Source organism: Mustela nivalis (assembly GCF_964662115.1).
Source record: "Mustela nivalis genome assembly, chromosome: X".
Lineage (NCBI taxonomy): Eukaryota > Metazoa > Chordata > Mammalia > Carnivora > Mustelidae > Mustela > Mustela nivalis.
In genome coordinates, this window is record NC_139040.1 from 26387527 (window position 1) to 26406683 (window position 19157).

At 40.8% G+C, this 19157-nt stretch overlaps 1 protein-coding gene across 7 annotated transcripts in view; it reads right to left on the reverse strand.

The window, feature by feature from the left end:
• The window catches only part of GRIA3 (glutamate ionotropic receptor AMPA type subunit 3), a 286267-nt gene that overhangs the window by 21784 nt on the left and 245326 nt on the right, over positions 1-19157 (reverse strand). For 5 of the 7 annotated variants that reach the window (XM_082716570.1, XM_082716569.1, XM_082716568.1 and 2 more), the window contains one exon: positions 2789-3036. In XM_082716570.1, coding sequence (XP_082572696.1) covers positions 2789-3036 — 248 coding nt within the window. Of the gene's footprint in view, positions 1-2110; positions 2226-2788; positions 3037-19157 lie in introns of all 7 variants that reach the window. The other 2 variants (XR_014307019.1, XM_082716572.1) reach the window with 1 other exon arrangement.

Here is a 19157-nt window from a genome sequence, read left to right on the forward strand (position 1 = left end):
TCTAAAGTTTTAGGGGTCTTCAGGATACCAAAACATCTGGGTGAAAAGTAAAAATTCAGCCAACTACGTGCAGATTTGGTTTTGGTTTATATAACAGCAAACATCTGGTTATTTGAAAACTTCTGGGCACTTGGCATCATGTGGATGTTTTAGAGTCATCTTGACACAGTCCATGGCTCCTTTGTAACCATGCTGAGTGTGAATGATGAAGTCAAGAGAGCAATGTATCCAATCCAGCTCAATTTTCATTCTGCAACTCACTTGAATGAGAAAATTAGGTCCTCCGGGCCTGCTAAGAACATGAGAAAAAGACCAGGAAGAAGGTGCTAAATGCTCTAGGCATCAGGTTAGCCACTGCAAACTCAACTGAGCCGAAAGCTTGGCTAAGCTGTCAATGTCATCAGTTCACACTGGTGGGAAAGGAAGTTATTGCTTTCTGACACACAGTAAAACCTTGATTAATTGAAATCCATAAGGGATGAATGGAATTTTCAATAAGAGTACTCATTTTGTTTCATTCTTCGCTAACAACATGGTTTTATTTATTTATTTTTTTTCTCAAAGTGCGTGTATCCACTTTCTCGCCTCCGGGAAGCAGCCTCTAATGTTTGAGGGTCAATCCAGATGGAGAGAAGATATGGGAGACAAAGCTGAATGTGACCTAACCACAGGTCATCTCTTGGCAAGTGATTTAAAAAAAAAATCAATTCCTTGCAGAATTCTTCTTTTTTGGTACTATTGCTGCTTTCTCATCAATGTGGAGTAGTGAGGAGGGACAATTCAGTTAGTTGGGACACTGGTTAGATGAGTTCTGGTTAATCAAGGTTTTACAGTAAAAGACCTCGCCAATGCCTGGTAAGATTATGTGCTGGAGGAAGTTGTATTTGAATTTATCTCTTTGAAAGTGCTCTGTATCAGTGTTTCCAAACCCATATTATAGTGCAGACTGGCCAACTAATTTTTCCATCAGGATCCTGAGGAATGGAGAGAGAGAGAGAAGAGCAGAGGTGTAACCATTGTCTCTGAAGGAGAAAAGGGTTGGCTTGCCTGTCTGTTGGCCTGTATATGGGAAACACTGTTCTTCACCTTAAGATGCCCATGGTATCTTGGTTGTACAAGAGTTGATCTTACATGCTTCAATATAATTCACATACTCTTTGGGTCATGGAGGATTCTGTTTTCAGGTCCTCTCTTGTACTTACCCAATGTGTCCTTCCATTACTTGGTATCATGGCTTCTGAGCTTGCCCCTATTTCTTGTTTCTTGGATGAAGGCTATTTGTTTCATTCTTTCTAGCCCTGAAGAGCATTGTGCAGCCAAAGGAATGCCAAGTATGATGGATTTTCCCGTGAAGGCAGCCTGGATAACAATTAGACCTACCTGAACCAAGAACATGGCTGACGAGAAGCCAAATCAGGGATTTATATACATGGAGTATCACAATTAGGCGACGCACTTGTTTAAATATACAAAATGTCTCTGCCAAGTTTGTATATGGGGTGGCCTGTTGAAGAAAGACCCCATTTAACTTGAAACCGAGCTTGTCCTTTGGCTTTCAAGTTAAGCGGGGCCAGCTTAAGCGGGCCATCACATACCAAGAAAAACATCTCATCACTCATACACATAACTGAAGAAGCCAATTCTAATCAACCAACCAACCAACCAACCAACCAACCTCTGTGAGCAACCGTCATGCCTTAGGGGGAAAAAAAAAGCTGTAACCTGACTTCTTAGTAGATAGATTTGATTTCTCATACCACTCATGTGAGGCAGGCGGGGATAGTCTTAAGGCAAGCCTGGGGCTCTTGAAAGCCTAGGCCATTGAAACCCACACCGTAGCCTTCATAAGGCAACCAGTCTGTCATGTGAGGGGAAGGGAGGGGTGTGGAGGGGGAGCCTCTGTCTGGGAGTTTAAGAAGGGACCCAAGTTAGATCAAAAATATGGGCAGTGCCCTCGAGTCTTTCTGGTTCCCAAAGCTGCCAGGCAGGGGAATAACCTGGTCATTCCACCTTATGTGTGAGTCTTGTGCTCTCTCCTCAATAATAAGATAACAGTCTTGCCGATTACTCGTCACTAAGGGTACCCGGTTGTGGTGACATTGAGGCTGACCTTGGAGTCACCGCCCCCGCTGCCGCACTCTCCTTTGTCGTACCACCATTTGTTTTTCAATTTGTCCAAGAGGCCTTGCTCATTCAGTTTTAATACTGCCAGGTTAACAGCATTTCTTGAAACGATAAAACATAACTTGTAAGAAAATGCACAAATGCTTAGGAAATCGTTAACGTATAAAAAGGAGCACAAGAGGACAAATTGGCTAAATTTCACAGAACGTGGAGCTATAAAAATGTCTGTACAGCAAATACAGGGTTAAATATTGGAAGGTGGCATGGAGGATAACATTTGCTCAAAACTGAAGTGTGCGGGATGGGGAAATTGTCTTTGAGAAAAAAAGTAACAAGAACACCACATCCATGCAATTAACATTCGTCACATATGGCACCATAACTTGGCTTTTACCATTTAAATTGAAAAAGCCGTTGAACTGTAAAATTAAAACAGCAACAAACAGTCAGAGAGGACAACACAGAGAGAGAACATTAAAAAAAAAATGGATGCATTAAATCGATGAAACCATAATTTACCGTCTTATTTAACTCCATGGAATAGTGTAGGTTTTAAACTTTTAAAAGTTACCTCAAAATCCACAAGAAAGAAAATGACAACAAAATGCATCAGGGTAGGTGGAATACTATAACAACACGGATATTGTTATATTATTCCACCCACCTTAATGCTGAGCCTTTAGGGGTTGCCACACCATAGCCTTTGGAATCCAGATTTCCACCAACTTTCATGGTATCACACGGTTTTCTCTGCTCAATGTACTCATTCATGGTTGACTCCAGCAGGAAGGCGAACTTTCCTTTGGACTTCCGCACTCGGGCCACTCCATCTGCTGTTGTTTTGGTAAACACAGATGGCTCTGCTGATTTCATGTAAGACCACATTTTCTCATAGACAGCGATTTTGGACCTCTGCAACAGAGAGAAGGGTTCTTAGAGTTGCCAGATACTAACATTGGAAAAGGTGTTGGCGCAGTGGTTTCTGAACATGCTTGATGGCCGTCTCCAGGAAGAAAGCTCAGCCACATGTGACCCGGTAGGTACGTGCATACCTCTGTAAGCATGGTTCCAAAATAGGTTTCTCAAAACCACACTCGTCCTTGCAATGTGCCGTGCTCTCTGATATATTCTATCCTATTCTAATTCACTGAAAAAAAAAAAAACAAACAACCCAAAAACAAACCACCAGTCAGGACCCACTGATTTGATTTCATGGCCCCACTAATGGGTTTGCAATCTAGTTTGAAAAATACTTTCTTGGTTCAATCTTCCTCTCCATTCAGAAATATCCCCTACAATATTCTGTTCTGTGATTACCCTTCACCTGCCTGAAAAAAAAATGCCATCGGAGGGAAGTGTACAACCATTTTAGTGAGCCCATTCCAGCACAGGGCATCAATTACTGTAAGAAAGTACTTTTTTATTCTGAGCTGAAATTTGTTTCTCAGTAACTCCCAGCCTTTAGCACTATCTGCTAGAGCTATGCAAAGCAATCCTGTCCCTCCTTCTGCATGATAGCCCTCCAAATGCTGCAAGGCTGTTGTTTTAGTATACCCTCTCTTCATCTTTTCATCTGGTCAAACTCCACTGAAGTCTAAAACTATTTCCAGAACGTTCACAATTTAGGTCTATCTCCCATAGGATTCTAACTGGCAATTCCTCTCTTCAATTAAATTGCCTAGAGATAGACGTGGTACTCCAGATATCTGACAAGGACAGAATGGAAAGACACATGCTTTGCTTCTTGTCATTGGAACATTATTTTCTAGCACAATGCCGCCTGAGTTTTCATTAGTGTATTTAGCCTTTCATCCATCCTTTTAACAAATATTTCTTGAGCACCTGCTACATCTAAAGCACTCTATTGCAGGTGTGAAGGTGGAGGCCAAACTCAAACTGTTAGTTTTTCCTGCCAAGCCAAGTTTCCCTCACCTTTACCATTTTGGATTTTGAATTTAATGTCATTAAATTTCATCTCAATTCAGGTGGTCCTTAGAACATGTACTAAATGCTTTTGGCTCTATGTTAGGCATTCCGGAGAATATAAAGGAAGTGTGATCTCAACAACCCCATGACTTCCAACTGATTTGGGAGCTAGGTCCTAGGTCGCATGGTAGAAACTAGAAACCTATGCCATGACATCAAGTGTCCTTTTATGGGCTTTCCTGGCCCCAATCTCAGTTTTTTTTTTAATTGTTAGTTTAGTTGATCTCTTCTGGATTTTGACCAGTTACATTCTTGAGGCCTGCTTGAATAATTCCAGAGGGCCAGAGCTCCCAGAGCTATCCCCATGGAAAGTGTTTATGGCAATCAAAACCCCCACTGAGGCCCTCACTGAGCCACTGAAACTGTTCACTGAGATTGAAAATATGGTTTCCATATCTGGTTTGCAAAAAGAACAGGAAAAAAAAAAAAAAGCCAAAATGGCTGAAGCCAAATGAGCAAAAAAAAAATGAGCGAAAGAATGGTAGGAAATGAATTTAGAAGGATAATCAGAGGTCAGAGTAAAAGTTTGGATTTATTCTGATTAGAAACTATTGAAGAATTTTGAGGAGAGCTGTGATAAGATCCAATTTAACTTTTTAAAGCATTACTCCGGCTGCTGTATGGAAAACCCACTCTAAGGTGGGCCAGAGTGGAAGCAAGGGGACTGGTTAGGGGGCTATTCTAGTAGTCCAGGGGACAGATGTGGTGGCTTTAACTAGGTTGGGAGAAATGGAAGTAGAAAGAAGAGATTGAATTCAAGATATGTTTTGGGGGAGATAGACATCTCCACCTTATGGTCCTATAGCCACTTTGAGATTGAACATTTCCAAATCAAACTTACTATCTTTCTTTTTTTTTTAAATTTTTAATTTTTTATAAACATTTATTTTTATCCCCAGGGGTACAGGTCTGTGAATCACCAGGTTTACACACTTCACAGCACTCACCAAAGCACATACCCTCCCCAATGTCCATAACCCCACCCCCCTTCTCCCAAACCCCCTCCCCCCAGCAACCCTCAGTTTGTTTTGTGAGATTAAGGGTCACTTACTATCTTTCTTTTAAAGCCTGGTTCTCCTAAATTCTATCAGTAAACCACCTAACATTCAAGCTAGAAAGTTTGGTTTCGACTCCTTCCTTGGCCTCTCCTTATGCCATGTTTATTCTTACACAGAAATGTAGGATTTGTCCTTTTGTCTTCTTTCCACCCTCATTACCATTGCCCTAGAGCAGGTTCCCATCATTTTTTGGGTCTGGACTACATTGCTTTCTAATTGCTCTCTCCGCTTCATCTCTCTCTTCAATTTATCCTTTAGTGATCCTTCCAAAATGTAAATCTGATCATTCTTTAAAATCTCCTGATAGTTCCCTAAACCCTACAGGACAAACTTCAGACTCTTATGTATGATATTCAAGAGGCTTTATGATCTTAAACTACACTCTCCTATGAGCTAGTCCCATTGGACTACTCACTATTCACCGAAATAGGCTGCACAAGTTCATGTCTTATGCCTTTGGTTATGCTTTTGTTTCTGCCTGAATTATCCCTAATCATCTTACAAGGTCCAAAGCAAATATCGTGTCTTCTGTGAAATCTTTCCTGACTCTCTCCTGGCCCCACAGAAGTGCTTTCTGGTGCTCTGAAAGCACTTTTGCTCATACTTTTGCTATAGAACTTACTGGAATGCATTTTGGAGAGTTGGCTATGTGACTGTCTTACATTGCTGGGTGTTATTGAAGACAAAGTCCATGCCTGATTCAGCCTGGTAGCCCTGTTGGCAGCCAGCACAATGCACATAGTAGACATTCAAGATATATTTGCTTAATAACTGAAGCTTCATCTGATCAGGGTGATATCTAGATTGTTGGTCAAAGATATTGGAAAGTTGGTGAAAAATGGCTACCAGTTTTAGAGCACTGAAGAATTCTAGAACTGAAGTTACTCTCAAGATCATTGGGTCCAATTTCCAGCTGAACCAGTCAGGATATAAGCTTTGTAATCTGTTTTGTTTTGTTTTTGTTTTTTGCCATGTGGTCTGCCTTTTTTGTCCACACCAGTAACTCTCCCCTAATAATCAGATTGAAATCTCACCCATCAACATTTATGCTCATTCCATATCCTCACCTAGCACATAAAACAGTTTCTAAACATCACAATGAATTGTAGTCTCAATGATTGAATTTTATCTCAGTAGGAATTTCATCAGTGGCTCAAAAAATTTTTTAAAAATGATAAATAATTCAGATGCACTGAAAGATTTAAAAAATAATGTAAGAGCACCTTGTACCTGCCACAAAACTCAACAAAACATTATGAAGTCTGACTATATTCTCCTCCCCAACTGCTACCTTCCTCCAGACCAAAAGTAACCATTACACTGAATTTGATCTTTATCATTCCCTTGCATCTCTTTATATTTTTATGAGAATAAACACATCTCCTTTGTGATAGCTGCAGAGCATTTTAATCTATGGCTATACCATACTTTATCTACCCAATCTCCTATTGAAGGACTTTTAGGTAATTTCCAGTTTTTTGTTTTTTGTTTTTTTTTGTATTAGAGATAACACTGTAGTTGGTGTGTATCTCTGTGCAGTTGCAAAGCAGTATTTTGTGTTCATCTCGCCCGGTCAAACCTGAATGAAAGGGGGGAGGAGGGAGAGACCAATTTGTTTCTTATGCTATTTGTAAATAGGCTGTGGCTTCCAAAGATAAATTTATAAGGCAAGGGCAAAGGGGTTTGTGAATTCTGATCTGAATGCATTATAATTTGGATTCATTTACTTCATCATTTGCTTCAGCTCTTTGACTGCTGATACAGGTTAAAAGGTTTATTCCTTTAGATAATGATGCATTTCTAAGAAAATAAATGGCAGTGCTTGAAGTGGGCACTTTAAATGTGTGTGGTGTACATGCAGCAGATATTAATGAATGGAGTAAATGAAAAGGTAGTGGTAGAAATGACTGGGTCCTGGTTGATGACTAAATTCTGAACTAGGTTAAGAAAGGGAAAAAGCAATAGCTCATAAGTGAGAAAAATTAAGCTGAAACATTTGTCTTCCTAACTAGTACTTAAGAGACAGTCTAACATTAAGACCAAAAATAAGAAAAAAAAAATCACTAGCATTTTTTTTTTTTTTTTTTGGTGTCTGTCTTATTTTGGCTGAAATAAGAAGGCAATAAAAGGAATTGAATCTTAGCTCAATCATCTGGGATAAGTTAAAAAGAATTATGGGCAGGATGTGTAATAGCAAGTTCATTTTTCTCAAACCCACCACAATTCATTTATTTCGTCCCACAGAGTACTATATTGTTCCGAAGAAGGAATGAACAAAGGATATGCAGAGAGGTCATGCGAAATTTTCTTAGCACTACTAGATAATCAGCACATGAGATCCAAAAGGAGAAATTCATGAATGGAGGAGGAGTAGATTAAGCCAAAGCAGCAGATATACAGCTCTAGCATTCACGGATTCAACAGTTACTGTTTCAACTATTTGTAATAAATCATGAAGGTCAACCATATGGAGAACTTTGCATTTTTCTTGAATTGAAATTTGAATCTTGGGCCCAGTGAGGTTGATGCGTGGAAATAAGTGGTCAGTAACTGCACTTAGCCTGCTACTAAGACTTAGTATGTCTTTGCAGTGGTGCTGGTTGCTCCTCATCGCTATGTATATTATTCCTCTGGAGACCCAGGTAATACAAGGTAACTGTATAGTGCAGTGGTTGACAGTGTGGAGTCACATTGCTTGGGTATGAATCCCACTTGCTGTGTGTATAAATTTTCTAAGCCCCTATGTCCCTCATCCATCAAATACGATAATTTTTTTAAGGTGCCTACTTCAAGGGATTCTTGGGAAAAATTGCATGGTTAATAAATGCATCTCAGAACAGTGCCTGGCACACAGGCAATGGTGAGAACAGAGAGTTTAATTTGTTTTAGTGGTAGAATTTAATAACTTTATCAATTACTTTAGTCTCATAGTCACAGAATCATTTCTTCATTTCATGGAGGGAATGATATGTTTAAGCTTTACTCATGTATTTGGGTCTTCAGTTATATTCCTGGTAAATGCTCAGGGTCTGCCATCAATAAAAGTTGTTACCATTTATTTGGATTTAAAAAATTTGTTGGAAGAAAAATGAGTAGAATGGCCAATTTTCCTTTAGAATTTATGTTTGGTAGTTTAGTTGAGGTTTATACATTAAAATCCTCATTAACCAGGACACTGCTACTGGGGAGACCTGGTGAATGACGTTTTCTGCCTCCCTAAGAGTTAAATTAGAATGTCCACTTGGTCAACAGAACATCCCATTGGAATCAGTAGAGAGACAGGCTTTAAGAAATAGAAGAGACCTGAAAAACCATCTGGTCCTGCCCCTCATCCAATGCAGCAATGGCTTCTCTGCTCAAATATCTATGGTGGTAAGGCACTCCTGAGCCCAGAAGAGGCTCATAGTTTGTAACAGTTCATGTTGATGGAAAATTCTTTTTGTTGAGCTGACATTCTTCATGAGAGTCTCTCTCCCCTCTAGTCCTATGCTTTCTGCTTGAATTGGGTAGTCTATCCTTTCTGCTTCTGTTTCTCCATTGTAGGTAGCACTGGTTATATTGCTTTGTAGTGGTCATCTCCAGCACAATCTGAGAACCTTGGGAGTAGGGATGATATCTCTCTCTCTCTCTCTCTCTCTCTCTTTTTTTTTGTCTCTGCATTCCCAGCGATTAACGCAATGCCTGGCATGTAGGAAACTCTCACTATATATCCTTGGAATGAATGACTATTACAATTGTGGTTCTACCTACTGTCCTAATTCTGTACTCTGTGACAATACAGAATAAATATGCTCTTTTCCATATGGCGAACAGCCTGAAGATGACCACCACCATGTCACCTGTTAATTATCTCTTTTACAGGCCAAACATTGTAAGGCCTTCATTTATTACCCTTATGACATGAATTCCTGTCAATCCCCTCCCATATTTTTCAGAGTCTCTCCTAAAACGTGGCCCCCAGAATTGATGATAATATGCTTGATATAGGGCACTAACACAAATGACAATGACACAGTCTCTTCTCATGATCTGGACATGAGCACAATTTATCATTTTGACAGGATTCAACAGGAATTTTTTGATATGTTGATAGTTGAGAATTAGCTGCATTAACAAAACAGACTAATACATTGGAAACATGATTGTCAACAGAGGCTTGCATAATCTGCTAGTTCACAGAGAGGCTGGGTTCTCAGTCTCTACCTCTCTCCCCCAATTTCACGGTCTCCTTTACTCAAAGATCCATTTTGTCCCCCTTCTCTGGCATCAGTAGTCTTGGTTCTCATGGAGATGTTCACTGATATTACAAGGGTTTCTGTTACCCTTGGGGTGCCTGGGTGGCTCGGTTGGTTAAGTGTCTGATTCTTGACTTTGGCTCAGGTTGTGATCTCAGGATTTTGGGCTTGAGGTCTGCGTTGAGCTCCACATTCAACATGGAGTCTGTTTGGGATTCTCCCTCTCCCTCTGTCCCTCCCCCACTCATGTTCTCTTTCTTTCTTTCTCTCTCTCTTTCAAATGCTTTCTTAAATTATTTAAAATAAAATCTTTAAGCAAACAGCCCCAAGGGTTTCTGTTACCCTTAAAAAAGGGATAATTTTTATTTGAATAGGGGATTTGTGTCCCAAAAAATGAGTGAGTTTCTTGGCATTGTAAAAGGTGATATTCAGGAGCTGGAAAAAGCCAGCCCTGCAAACAGGCTACTAACGAAGGGGAAAATGGCATGTTCCAAACAAAAATGTCTTACCCTCACTCAGTTTGGCTTTTCTACTTTTATTGTAGATTATTTATTGCTTAACAATTTGGTTAATTTCTTCTCTAGATTGTACCTTTAGTTAAGAAAACATCATTAAAAACTATAATCTGCATTTTCTTCCAAATTACTTAGCATATCCTCCAAAATTTCTACTTTTTAAAAAGATTCATTTATGTATTTATTCATTTTATGTATTTGAGAGAGAGAGAGAGAAAGCGAGAGTGAGGGGAGGGGCAGAGGGAGAGGGAGAGGGAGAGAGAGACTCACAAACAGACTCCATGCTGAATGTGGAGCCCAGTGTATGGCTTGCTCCCATAACCCTGAGATCATCATGACCTGAGCCGCAACCAAGAGCAAGAGCTAGATGCTTAACCCAGGTGCCCTGAAATATCGACTTGTAATAAATGTTTGGGGCAGGGCACTGCTAGCTGGTACAAATTCAAAAAGGTGACTTTGGTCAGCTGTCTACCTGGACTGAGCACTACAGGACTCCTGTGTACCTCCTGTGCCCTCCCTGTTGTGTCATTGTGTTTATCAAATACTGGGATATGAACAGGTGATCCTTGTGAGGCAAGGCACTGGAAGAAAGGAAGCTGATGCCATGACGGCTCTGGAGAGCTCCTGACCTCCTCTTTCCTCCCTCTCTTCTCTGCCTCCCTTTTATTTTTTTAAGATTTTATTTATTTATTTGACAAAGAGAGAGAGTACAAGTATGCAGAGCCACAGGCAGAGAGAGGGAGAGGGAGAAGCAGATTCCCCACTGAGCAGGGAGCCCAATGTAGGGCTCCATCCCAGGACCCTGGGATCATGACCTGAGCCAAAGGCAGCTGCTTAACCCACTGAGCCACCCAGGTGCCACTCTGCCTTTCTTATTGGTTGCTAGCTTTGGAAGAGGACAGGTGCTTTTGTGTCCTGGTGGGAGGACTGGGGGGAAAGCAAAGCCTGGATGGAGGGGACGCATTCTCAATGCTTTAATATGGTTATAAGTCTCAGGTCTACAGAAGTTCTTTGCATGGTGACTCTGACTGGAAGTTTCAAGCACTTGGGTTAGGCCTACGAAGGGGAGATTTTTGGGGCAAGAGTGTTGCTCATCACATAATCTTTCAAGTATTTCTCTTTCTTATTCAGAGATGCCTTAGATTCATCATAACCAGAAGCAGGAGACAGTTGAATTTCTTTAAACTTCCTATTCTCGTAAGACCTTCAGGTTGCCAAAGTGATTTTATACACGCCATGCTATGTAACTTCCAGGGCAACTTGGTGTGGTAGAAGCAGCAGGATTTGCATGTTCGTTGCTTCATCTTCAGCACCTAGAACAGTGTCTGACATGCAGAGGTTCTCAATAAATAGCTGTGGAATGGAAGGATGAATCCCTGTTTTATAGATGAGGGAATCAAGAGTGAGAGAGGGTAAGTGCAGGGCTGAGGCCAAGGTCAAGCGGTGTCACAATGAGCGTGTTCCATCAGTTCAGCACAGAGTCACGACAAACAAGTCTGGGTAATGCAGCACTGGCAATGAATAGCCTCCAGATGAGTCCCAACCAGAATGCCACCCTGCTGGGCTTCTGATACAGAAATTCAGGAGTTGCCCCCTGTTCCATAACTTGCTCCAGGTGACGTAGCTAATGAGGACCAAAGCCAAGATGCCCTCCAAGCCTGTGATACCCTTTGAGTCCATGGAACGCATGGTTACAGATTGTTTTCCCACGATAAGCCCAGCCTTGTCGGCTCTGACACTGACAATACTTTTCTTGGTAAAGGAAAGCAATTCATCTTCAAAGATGTTTTTAATTTCTTGTTCAAGCCTTTTTTTTTTTTAAATTCAGGATAAACTGTCAATTAACCCCAATCATTTTCCATTAAGGTACTGGAATCAGTGAATATTCCTCTCACTCACTGTAACCCTGCTACCAGCCCCTAGTGTTCATGCCTCACCATGTGACAGGATCAGAGCAATTTGGAGCAGAAGAAGAGTAGCACATCTGGCTTGCCAAATGCACCTGACACATGGTTTTCTTCCACATCTGCTTTGAAGAAGCCAGACGCTCCAGTGAGGTGCATTTGGAAAAAGGAATCATTGAATTTTACACTTTCTTTCCCTAAAGCAAAGGCAATGGTTTCCATCTTGACTTGGAGCAAGGCACACAGGAAATTACTTCATTTCTAAAGCATGACCCAGACCTCAATTTCATTGTCTTTCTTTCCTCCATTTCAGGCTCACACATTTCTAAGCATTCAGATAAGTCCTGCTTGTCAGTTTCCTCTTTCTCAGTCAGCAACTGCTATGTGACGATGTATTATAGGTGCAAGCCAAGGGGGAAGAAGGGGAAAGAAATACTAGTTTCTATTCTTAGTTTTTCTATTGGTGCATTAGGATCCTGTCTGAATTATTTTGGGGGCTGGGCTTTTAGACAACTTCAGTGGAATTGGAGGTCACCTTTTTCCCAGACATTGAATTTTCCCTCAAGTGTCAGGTACTCATTCCAAGTGCCTTTGCCTAACTAACATTTTCACAGTGTGCTCTCAAATCCAGGGGCAGGTTTCCTTTCACCTCAAAGGGGTTTCAGATGTCTCTTTTCCAAAGGTGCAGGTGACAATCCAGATCAGTTTCCAGTGACCTTTCTAGTGTCCCTTCCTAGCATGCAAATTCAGATCAATATTCTGATTTATCTTCTGCTTCTCTTGCCAAGTTATACTAAGAGCATTCCAGCATTGGTGGCTGTATGACTTTGAAAGCTGGAGTCACCAAATATTTGGAGGAAATGGTTCTAAGATCCTATTATCCTATTCTGGGGTAATAGAGGAAGGGACCCAGTATCCTCCACCTCGTGACTCTCAGATCAGCAATGATTTTGCCTCCCAAAAGACATGGCAACGTATGGAGATTTCTTTTTGTTATTACAACTTTGAGAGAGGAGTCCTACCTAGATAGAAGCCGGAGATGTTGCTAAATATCCTACAATGAACAAGACACCCCAACAACCAACGACCTGGCCTGAAATGTCCATAGTACCACAGCTGAGAAACCCTGCTGTATAGGTTTTGATGGAGCTGTGATTAAATGGGCAAAACAACAGTAATTAACATTTAATTGAGCCCATACTTCCAGCCTCTGTTTTAGATGTTTTACTTGTGTTAGCTCATGTAATTCTCACAATAACTTTTTGAAACAGTTTATATTATTACACCATTTTAAAAGTGCACAGACAGAGGCACAGAGAAGTTAAGTAACATGCCTAAGGCTGTCCAGACAGCAAGTGATGGAGCTGAGAACCCACTCATGCAGCCTCCAGATTCCATGCTCTCCAACAGTACACTGTCGAGGTAGGTTAAATGATGGTTGCAAATTATACTCTAGGGCTGGACCAAGTATACATAAATTCTGCTCGGAATGGTGCCTATGCTTTAGCATGGCGTCAAATGGCATGATATTTCTATTATTCCCTCCGTAAAATATGAGATTGAAGACTAAGATGTCTTACTCTTAACCCACATGAGGTCCTCACTTTTTAAACCAGAAGTCAACAAATTATTTTCCCCCCTTTATTCTTTTTTTTTTTTTTTTAAAGATTTTATTTATTTATTTGACAGAGAGAGATCACAAGTAGGCAGAGAGGCAGGCAGAGAGAGGAGGAAGCAGGCTCCCCACTGAGCAGAGAGCCTGATGTGGGACTCGATCCCAGGACCCTGAGATCATGACCTGAGCTGAAGGCAGCGGCTTAACCCACTGAGCCACCCAGGCGCCCCCCCCCCTTTATTCTAAGAATGAAAATATACACATATGGACTACTAGGGCTGTGATCGAGAAAGACTGAATCAACTTTTATTGTTTCTGATACTCTAATGTTTTATTCTCCAACCTGGGCTGTACCAACTCTTCCCTATTTTCCTTGCCAGATAAAAGATGCCCTCCTCACTCCATCCTGCTCACAGAAAGGGATTGGAAACATTCCCAGTTGAGCAAAGAAATGATGGGGGAAAGCCTCAAGTGGGATCCTCTGGCAGGAGAACTTGCATTTCAGCAAAGATCAAAGCACAGCTAGAGGAATGATAGCCCAATGGTGAACACATCAATTGATTGGTTAAGGGAGAGGTATGTGCAGGTATCGAAAGGTGACTTTTCTCACTATATACCCTCACGTTTAGATTGTAGGATCTATTTTCAGAACAGAGAATGGGCCAAAGAGAAAGTGTGACTGCCACACCCTTTAACTACTAGCTAAACCAAAGTAATTCCCTGACTCCTAAGCAGTGGATCACTTCTAGGCCTGCCGTCACTGTTGAACCTTCTGGTTACTTCTCTCAGCCTGCTGGACTTCTATTTTTCAATGAAATTTCATTTTCAGCAATCCAGAGCCTATAACCCATGGCCAGTTGGATTTCACTTTCAAGCTGTGTTTTTATGTATTTATTTATTTTTACAACTAAGGCATTTAAAAGAGAAGTTCAATACTCTTATTATTCTTGAATCAGTTATAATTGTAATGCAGAGGCCAAGCCTGACAATTCAGGGCTTAGGAAATGAGAAGAACAAATATTTTTCTATTAAAGGGAAAAAAGTCTATCCTGGAACTGCAATATTTTGAGTTTGCACAGTGGCTGTTTCTTTGAGTCCTTAGAGCAAGAATTATTTTCATGCTAAGGAGGAAGAGAGCAATATAAAAAAATGAAGTAATTTGTTCAGGAAGAACCCAAATTTTCCATTTAGTTTTTTTGGGGGGAGAGTTAGATTTCCAAAAGGTGAGCTGGAACTAATCCGAAGAGATGTTCTCTTAAATCCAGCTCATCTGTTTTCTATCTGTAAATAATACATACCTGGGCAGCTACTGATCACTGCTTCTGTGACCCTGATGTAATTGGCCTGAAGTGGGGCCAACAAATTAAAAAAAATCTTCCTAGGTGATTCTAATATTCAGTCTGGGTTTGGAACAATCAACAAAGATTCTGCAATAGCTAGCCACCAGTTGTTGGAGTGAATACTGAAAATCAGAAGGCTGCCATTTATTAAGCACTTAGGGTCACCAAGAATGGTGCCTCATACTTTACATACATTATTGTGAATCCTTGAAATGGCTTCGTGAAACAAACATTATCTCCATTTTATTGATGAGGCAATGGATGACTATTTACTGATTCATTTACTGGTTCAAGATGATAGAGCTAGTAAGATTTCTAGCCCTGACCTCTCTAAATTCTGGACTAATTCTCCAATTGCCTATGTGGTATCTCCACTTGGATATCTCATAGGCATCTCCAACTTTGTATGGCCAAACTGCACCTCTCAATTCTCTGCACTTGCTACTCCTCCAGTGTTCTCCATCAGAAGAAATGGTGCCAACATCCAATTCATCCAGTTGTTCAGGCCAATCCCCCACAGTCATCCTTGACTTTTTTCTTAGCTCTCACATTCTGTTCCCTGTCAGCTCAATATCCACTATATATATTCAAAATCCAACCACTTCTTACCATCTTCACCCCAGTCCAAGCCAGTAATTTTTCACCTGAAAGACCATCCTCAATTCTTTTTTTTTTAAGATTTTATTTATTTATTTGACACAGAGAAAGCACAAGTAGATGGAGAGGCAGGCAGAGAGAGAGGAAGGGAAGCAGGCTCCCTGCTGAGCAGAGAGCCCCATGCGGGACTCGATCCCAGGACCCTGAGATCATGACCTGAGCCGAAGGCAGTGGCTTAACCCACTGAGCCACCCAGGTGCCCCACCATCCTCAATTCTTCAGTGGTCTGCCTACTCCTCAACTTTTACCCTTGCCTAGCAGTCTGCATGGTCCTTTTGTGCATAAATTGGATTATGTCTTTCCTTTGCTCAAAGCCCTCAAAATGACTTCTTATCAAACACAGAAAAAGATCCAAAGACCTGACCAGGGTTTAGGAAACTCAGCATAACAGGCTCTGGTTTGTCTTGTTTCATCTTTTAGTGTTCCTACCCTCTCTTACATCACTTGAGTCATGTGAGTTGTCATTCTCAAACCCACCAAGCATTTTCCCATGTCAGAGCCTTTGCTCATGCCGTTGCATCCAGAACAAATCTCCCCTCACCCTCCTCCAACTCATGTTTGTATGGCTTCCCCCTTGATTCCTTCAGGTTTCTGGGCAAATGTCACCTCAATGGAGAGGCCCTTCCTCCATCAGCTGAGATGGAACAGGTTTCCCAACATGTTTTCCCCTTATCTGCTTGTGTTCATTTCACTTAACACCAGCCAAAACATATATGTTATTTACATATTTGTTTATCTTTTTTTGTCTCATCCACTAAGTTTCATTTGAGCGTTTAGAACAAAGGATGTCTCATAGAAGGTCCTCAATAAATATTAACTGAATGAATAATTGAATGAAGTAGCTGAGATTTTAACCCAGATCATTTGACACGGAAGTCTATATTGTTAATTTCATTGTCACGGTCTTTCAAAGCATAGAGAGGTAAGGTGATAATTGCATAGATGCCAAGTGGCAGAAGTAGTGCTCAAATCTAGGTCTGTTGGCTTCCAAAACCCATTTTTTTCCCCTACTACTACACATTGCCTCCCAGTGGAGAAATTGCTAGTGACTACATTGACCAAAATGTCAGTGAATTCATTGAGGATTACTTCTTTGACCTGTCATTTCAACATGATTTTATATAGCCTTCATCTTCCTTGGTTCAGTTTTGAAGCCTGTGCAGTATGCTATGAGGTAAAGGCACCAATATAATACTGCACTAGCTTGTCACAAGGCCCTAAATCCTACCTTTACAGATCATGCCTTCTGTTTGACTAAGACAAATTACTTAAATTCATCTAATGCTCTAATAATTGTCTCTGAAATGGAGATAGAATATGAAATAAGGTAATTTATATAAAGCACCCAGCACAGTGCCTGGAATGTGGTAAATCCTCAATAAATTATATTATGCTATCATAGCAAAGGTGAGGGCAACAAAATTCATATGCACCACCTTTGTATGATTTGGTTTATTAGAGAATTTGTGCTGGAGGAATATGGAAGGGACGGAGAATCAAGCGAGGACTTGGGGAGGGCCGGCAAGAGGGGTGCTGTGGGATGGTAAGTCAGGAGCACACAGAGGGCATGGCCACATGTAGGTGGGAAGAAGGATGATGCCAGGTTATGTGCTGTCAATGCTGCTGAGAGAGAGACTAGGATCAATGCTAATTCATTAGATGCTTAGGAGAGAATATATTTAAGTCCAAATAGGGCCCCTAAAATGTTCAATTTCAATATATTCACATCTCACCTTCTCTGGTGGCTCTCAATTTTGAACAGTTGGGTTTTAGATTTAAGTCTTTTCCTTCTTGCTGTTAGGAGTGTTCCCGTAAGTATTATTTCTGAAGGCGCTATGCTGATTAAAAAAAGTGGCTGGCTGGGGTTTTGTCTGGCAAACACACTGACTGTGAAAGCTGCAGGAAAATTGATTTTCTGGCATTTGCTTGTCCTGGCACAAACTCTGCAGCATGGAAGCTCAAGTTACAGAACCTTCTGGTAAGTGTGGCATGTGGGGGGTGACTTCAAAAAATGATTAGGTTTCACTAATCTTCACCACTGGCGGCCAGAGGCAATGGCCTCCATATGCAAAAGGGCAGATAAGGCTATTACTTTGCTCTTATTTCCTTTAGAGAAGCAGTCAGCCACTTAGTTTGATACCTACTCACAAACATAAATCAACATACTTCTTTATACCCCCATTCTTCAAACTCAGGCCCTTGATCCCAGCCTGTTTTTATTCTGCCTTGCCCAGCATGCATGCTGTGAAGAAGCCATCCAGTCACCATTATTCTGCCAGGGGCTGGCCTGTCCATGGTGAAATGTGCAGTTAGTTTTTTTTTTTTTTTTTGTGCATAGAGCAGAGGTTAAGAACATAGATCCTAAAGTTATAAAGAACTGGCTTTAATACTTATTAGCTGAGTGACTTTGGGCAAATCATTTAACCTCCTGAATTTCAGTTTCCTCATCTGAAAAATGGGGGCAGTGATAGGTAGTACCTCACAGTGCTCTTGCAAGGATGAAATGAGAGACTGCATTATAATGAATTTAGCACAGTTCTTGACAACATAGTAAGCGCTTAGTTACTAAGTTAGGAAACTTAGTTAAGTGTATCCTCCTTAAAGTAGTTGCATCAGGCAAAAATCACTTGGGCATACACAAGAACTGATTCCTTTAAATTTATTCTATTAGTATAAAATTGAAAAATAAATGAACTCCTGGGTCTAAGTATGCCATGAAAGAATATCCTTGTTACTGCTGAGAACTACACCCTCCTTCAAAAGTACAGAGCATTATACAAGGGAATATTTGTGGCAAAAAAAAAAAAAGAGTATGTTCCCTAAGTTTCCACTTAGCCTGATTTTGTCCTTCTGGCTCTGTGAGTTGCTACATTAAGTTGTTTGGATGCCCTCTCTTGGAGTCTCCTTTCTAAGAGAAGAATTCCAACAGAAGTAGGCAGGCAGGTGACAATATTCACAATTTCCCCCTCTTTTTAAAAAACAGTATCTTCTCTGACAGACGGGTTGAAGGATTGAGTGTAATCAAAATTAAAAGTGGTAGAATCTCCAGAGATGCTTTCCACTAAAAATTCCAAATAACTTTGTCAAATACTCATTCCAAAGGCCTTTGCCTAGCATTTTCAAACTGTGTTACAATTACATTAAGGTCACACTTGCAAATTTGCCTTTTCTGAGTCACCAAAGGGAGTATGGGACCAGCATTTCATATGGAAGTGAGACTGGGGGAATTAGTCAGGTTGAATATTAAGGCCATTGGGCTTGGTTACTGTCATACAGTGATCACGCTAAACAATCCTTAACAAAAGTCGCACACTGAGGAGTGCCTGGGTGGCTCAATCAGTTAAGCATCTGACTTCAGCTCAGGGCATGATCTCAGGGTCCTGGGATCGAGCCCCGCATCGGTCTCTGTGCTCAGTGGGGGAGTTTGCTTCTCCCTCTGCCCTTCCCTCTGCTCATGTTCTCTCTCACTCTCAGATAAATAAAATCTTAAAAAAAAAAGTCCCACACTGAAACGAATGCTGCCAAACCACAAGTTTGTAAATCAAACCCCATTAGAAATAGAGACAGATTCATGAGCTGAAGGAAAATTGTTGTTGTTTTTAAATAATAATCTAGAAAACTAGGTTGTTTCATATTCAGACCTGTGTATTTACTGCTACTATTGAACAGAAACAAAACCAAAGTATGAAAGCGTAAACCTAATCAAACCATTATTTCATTTAA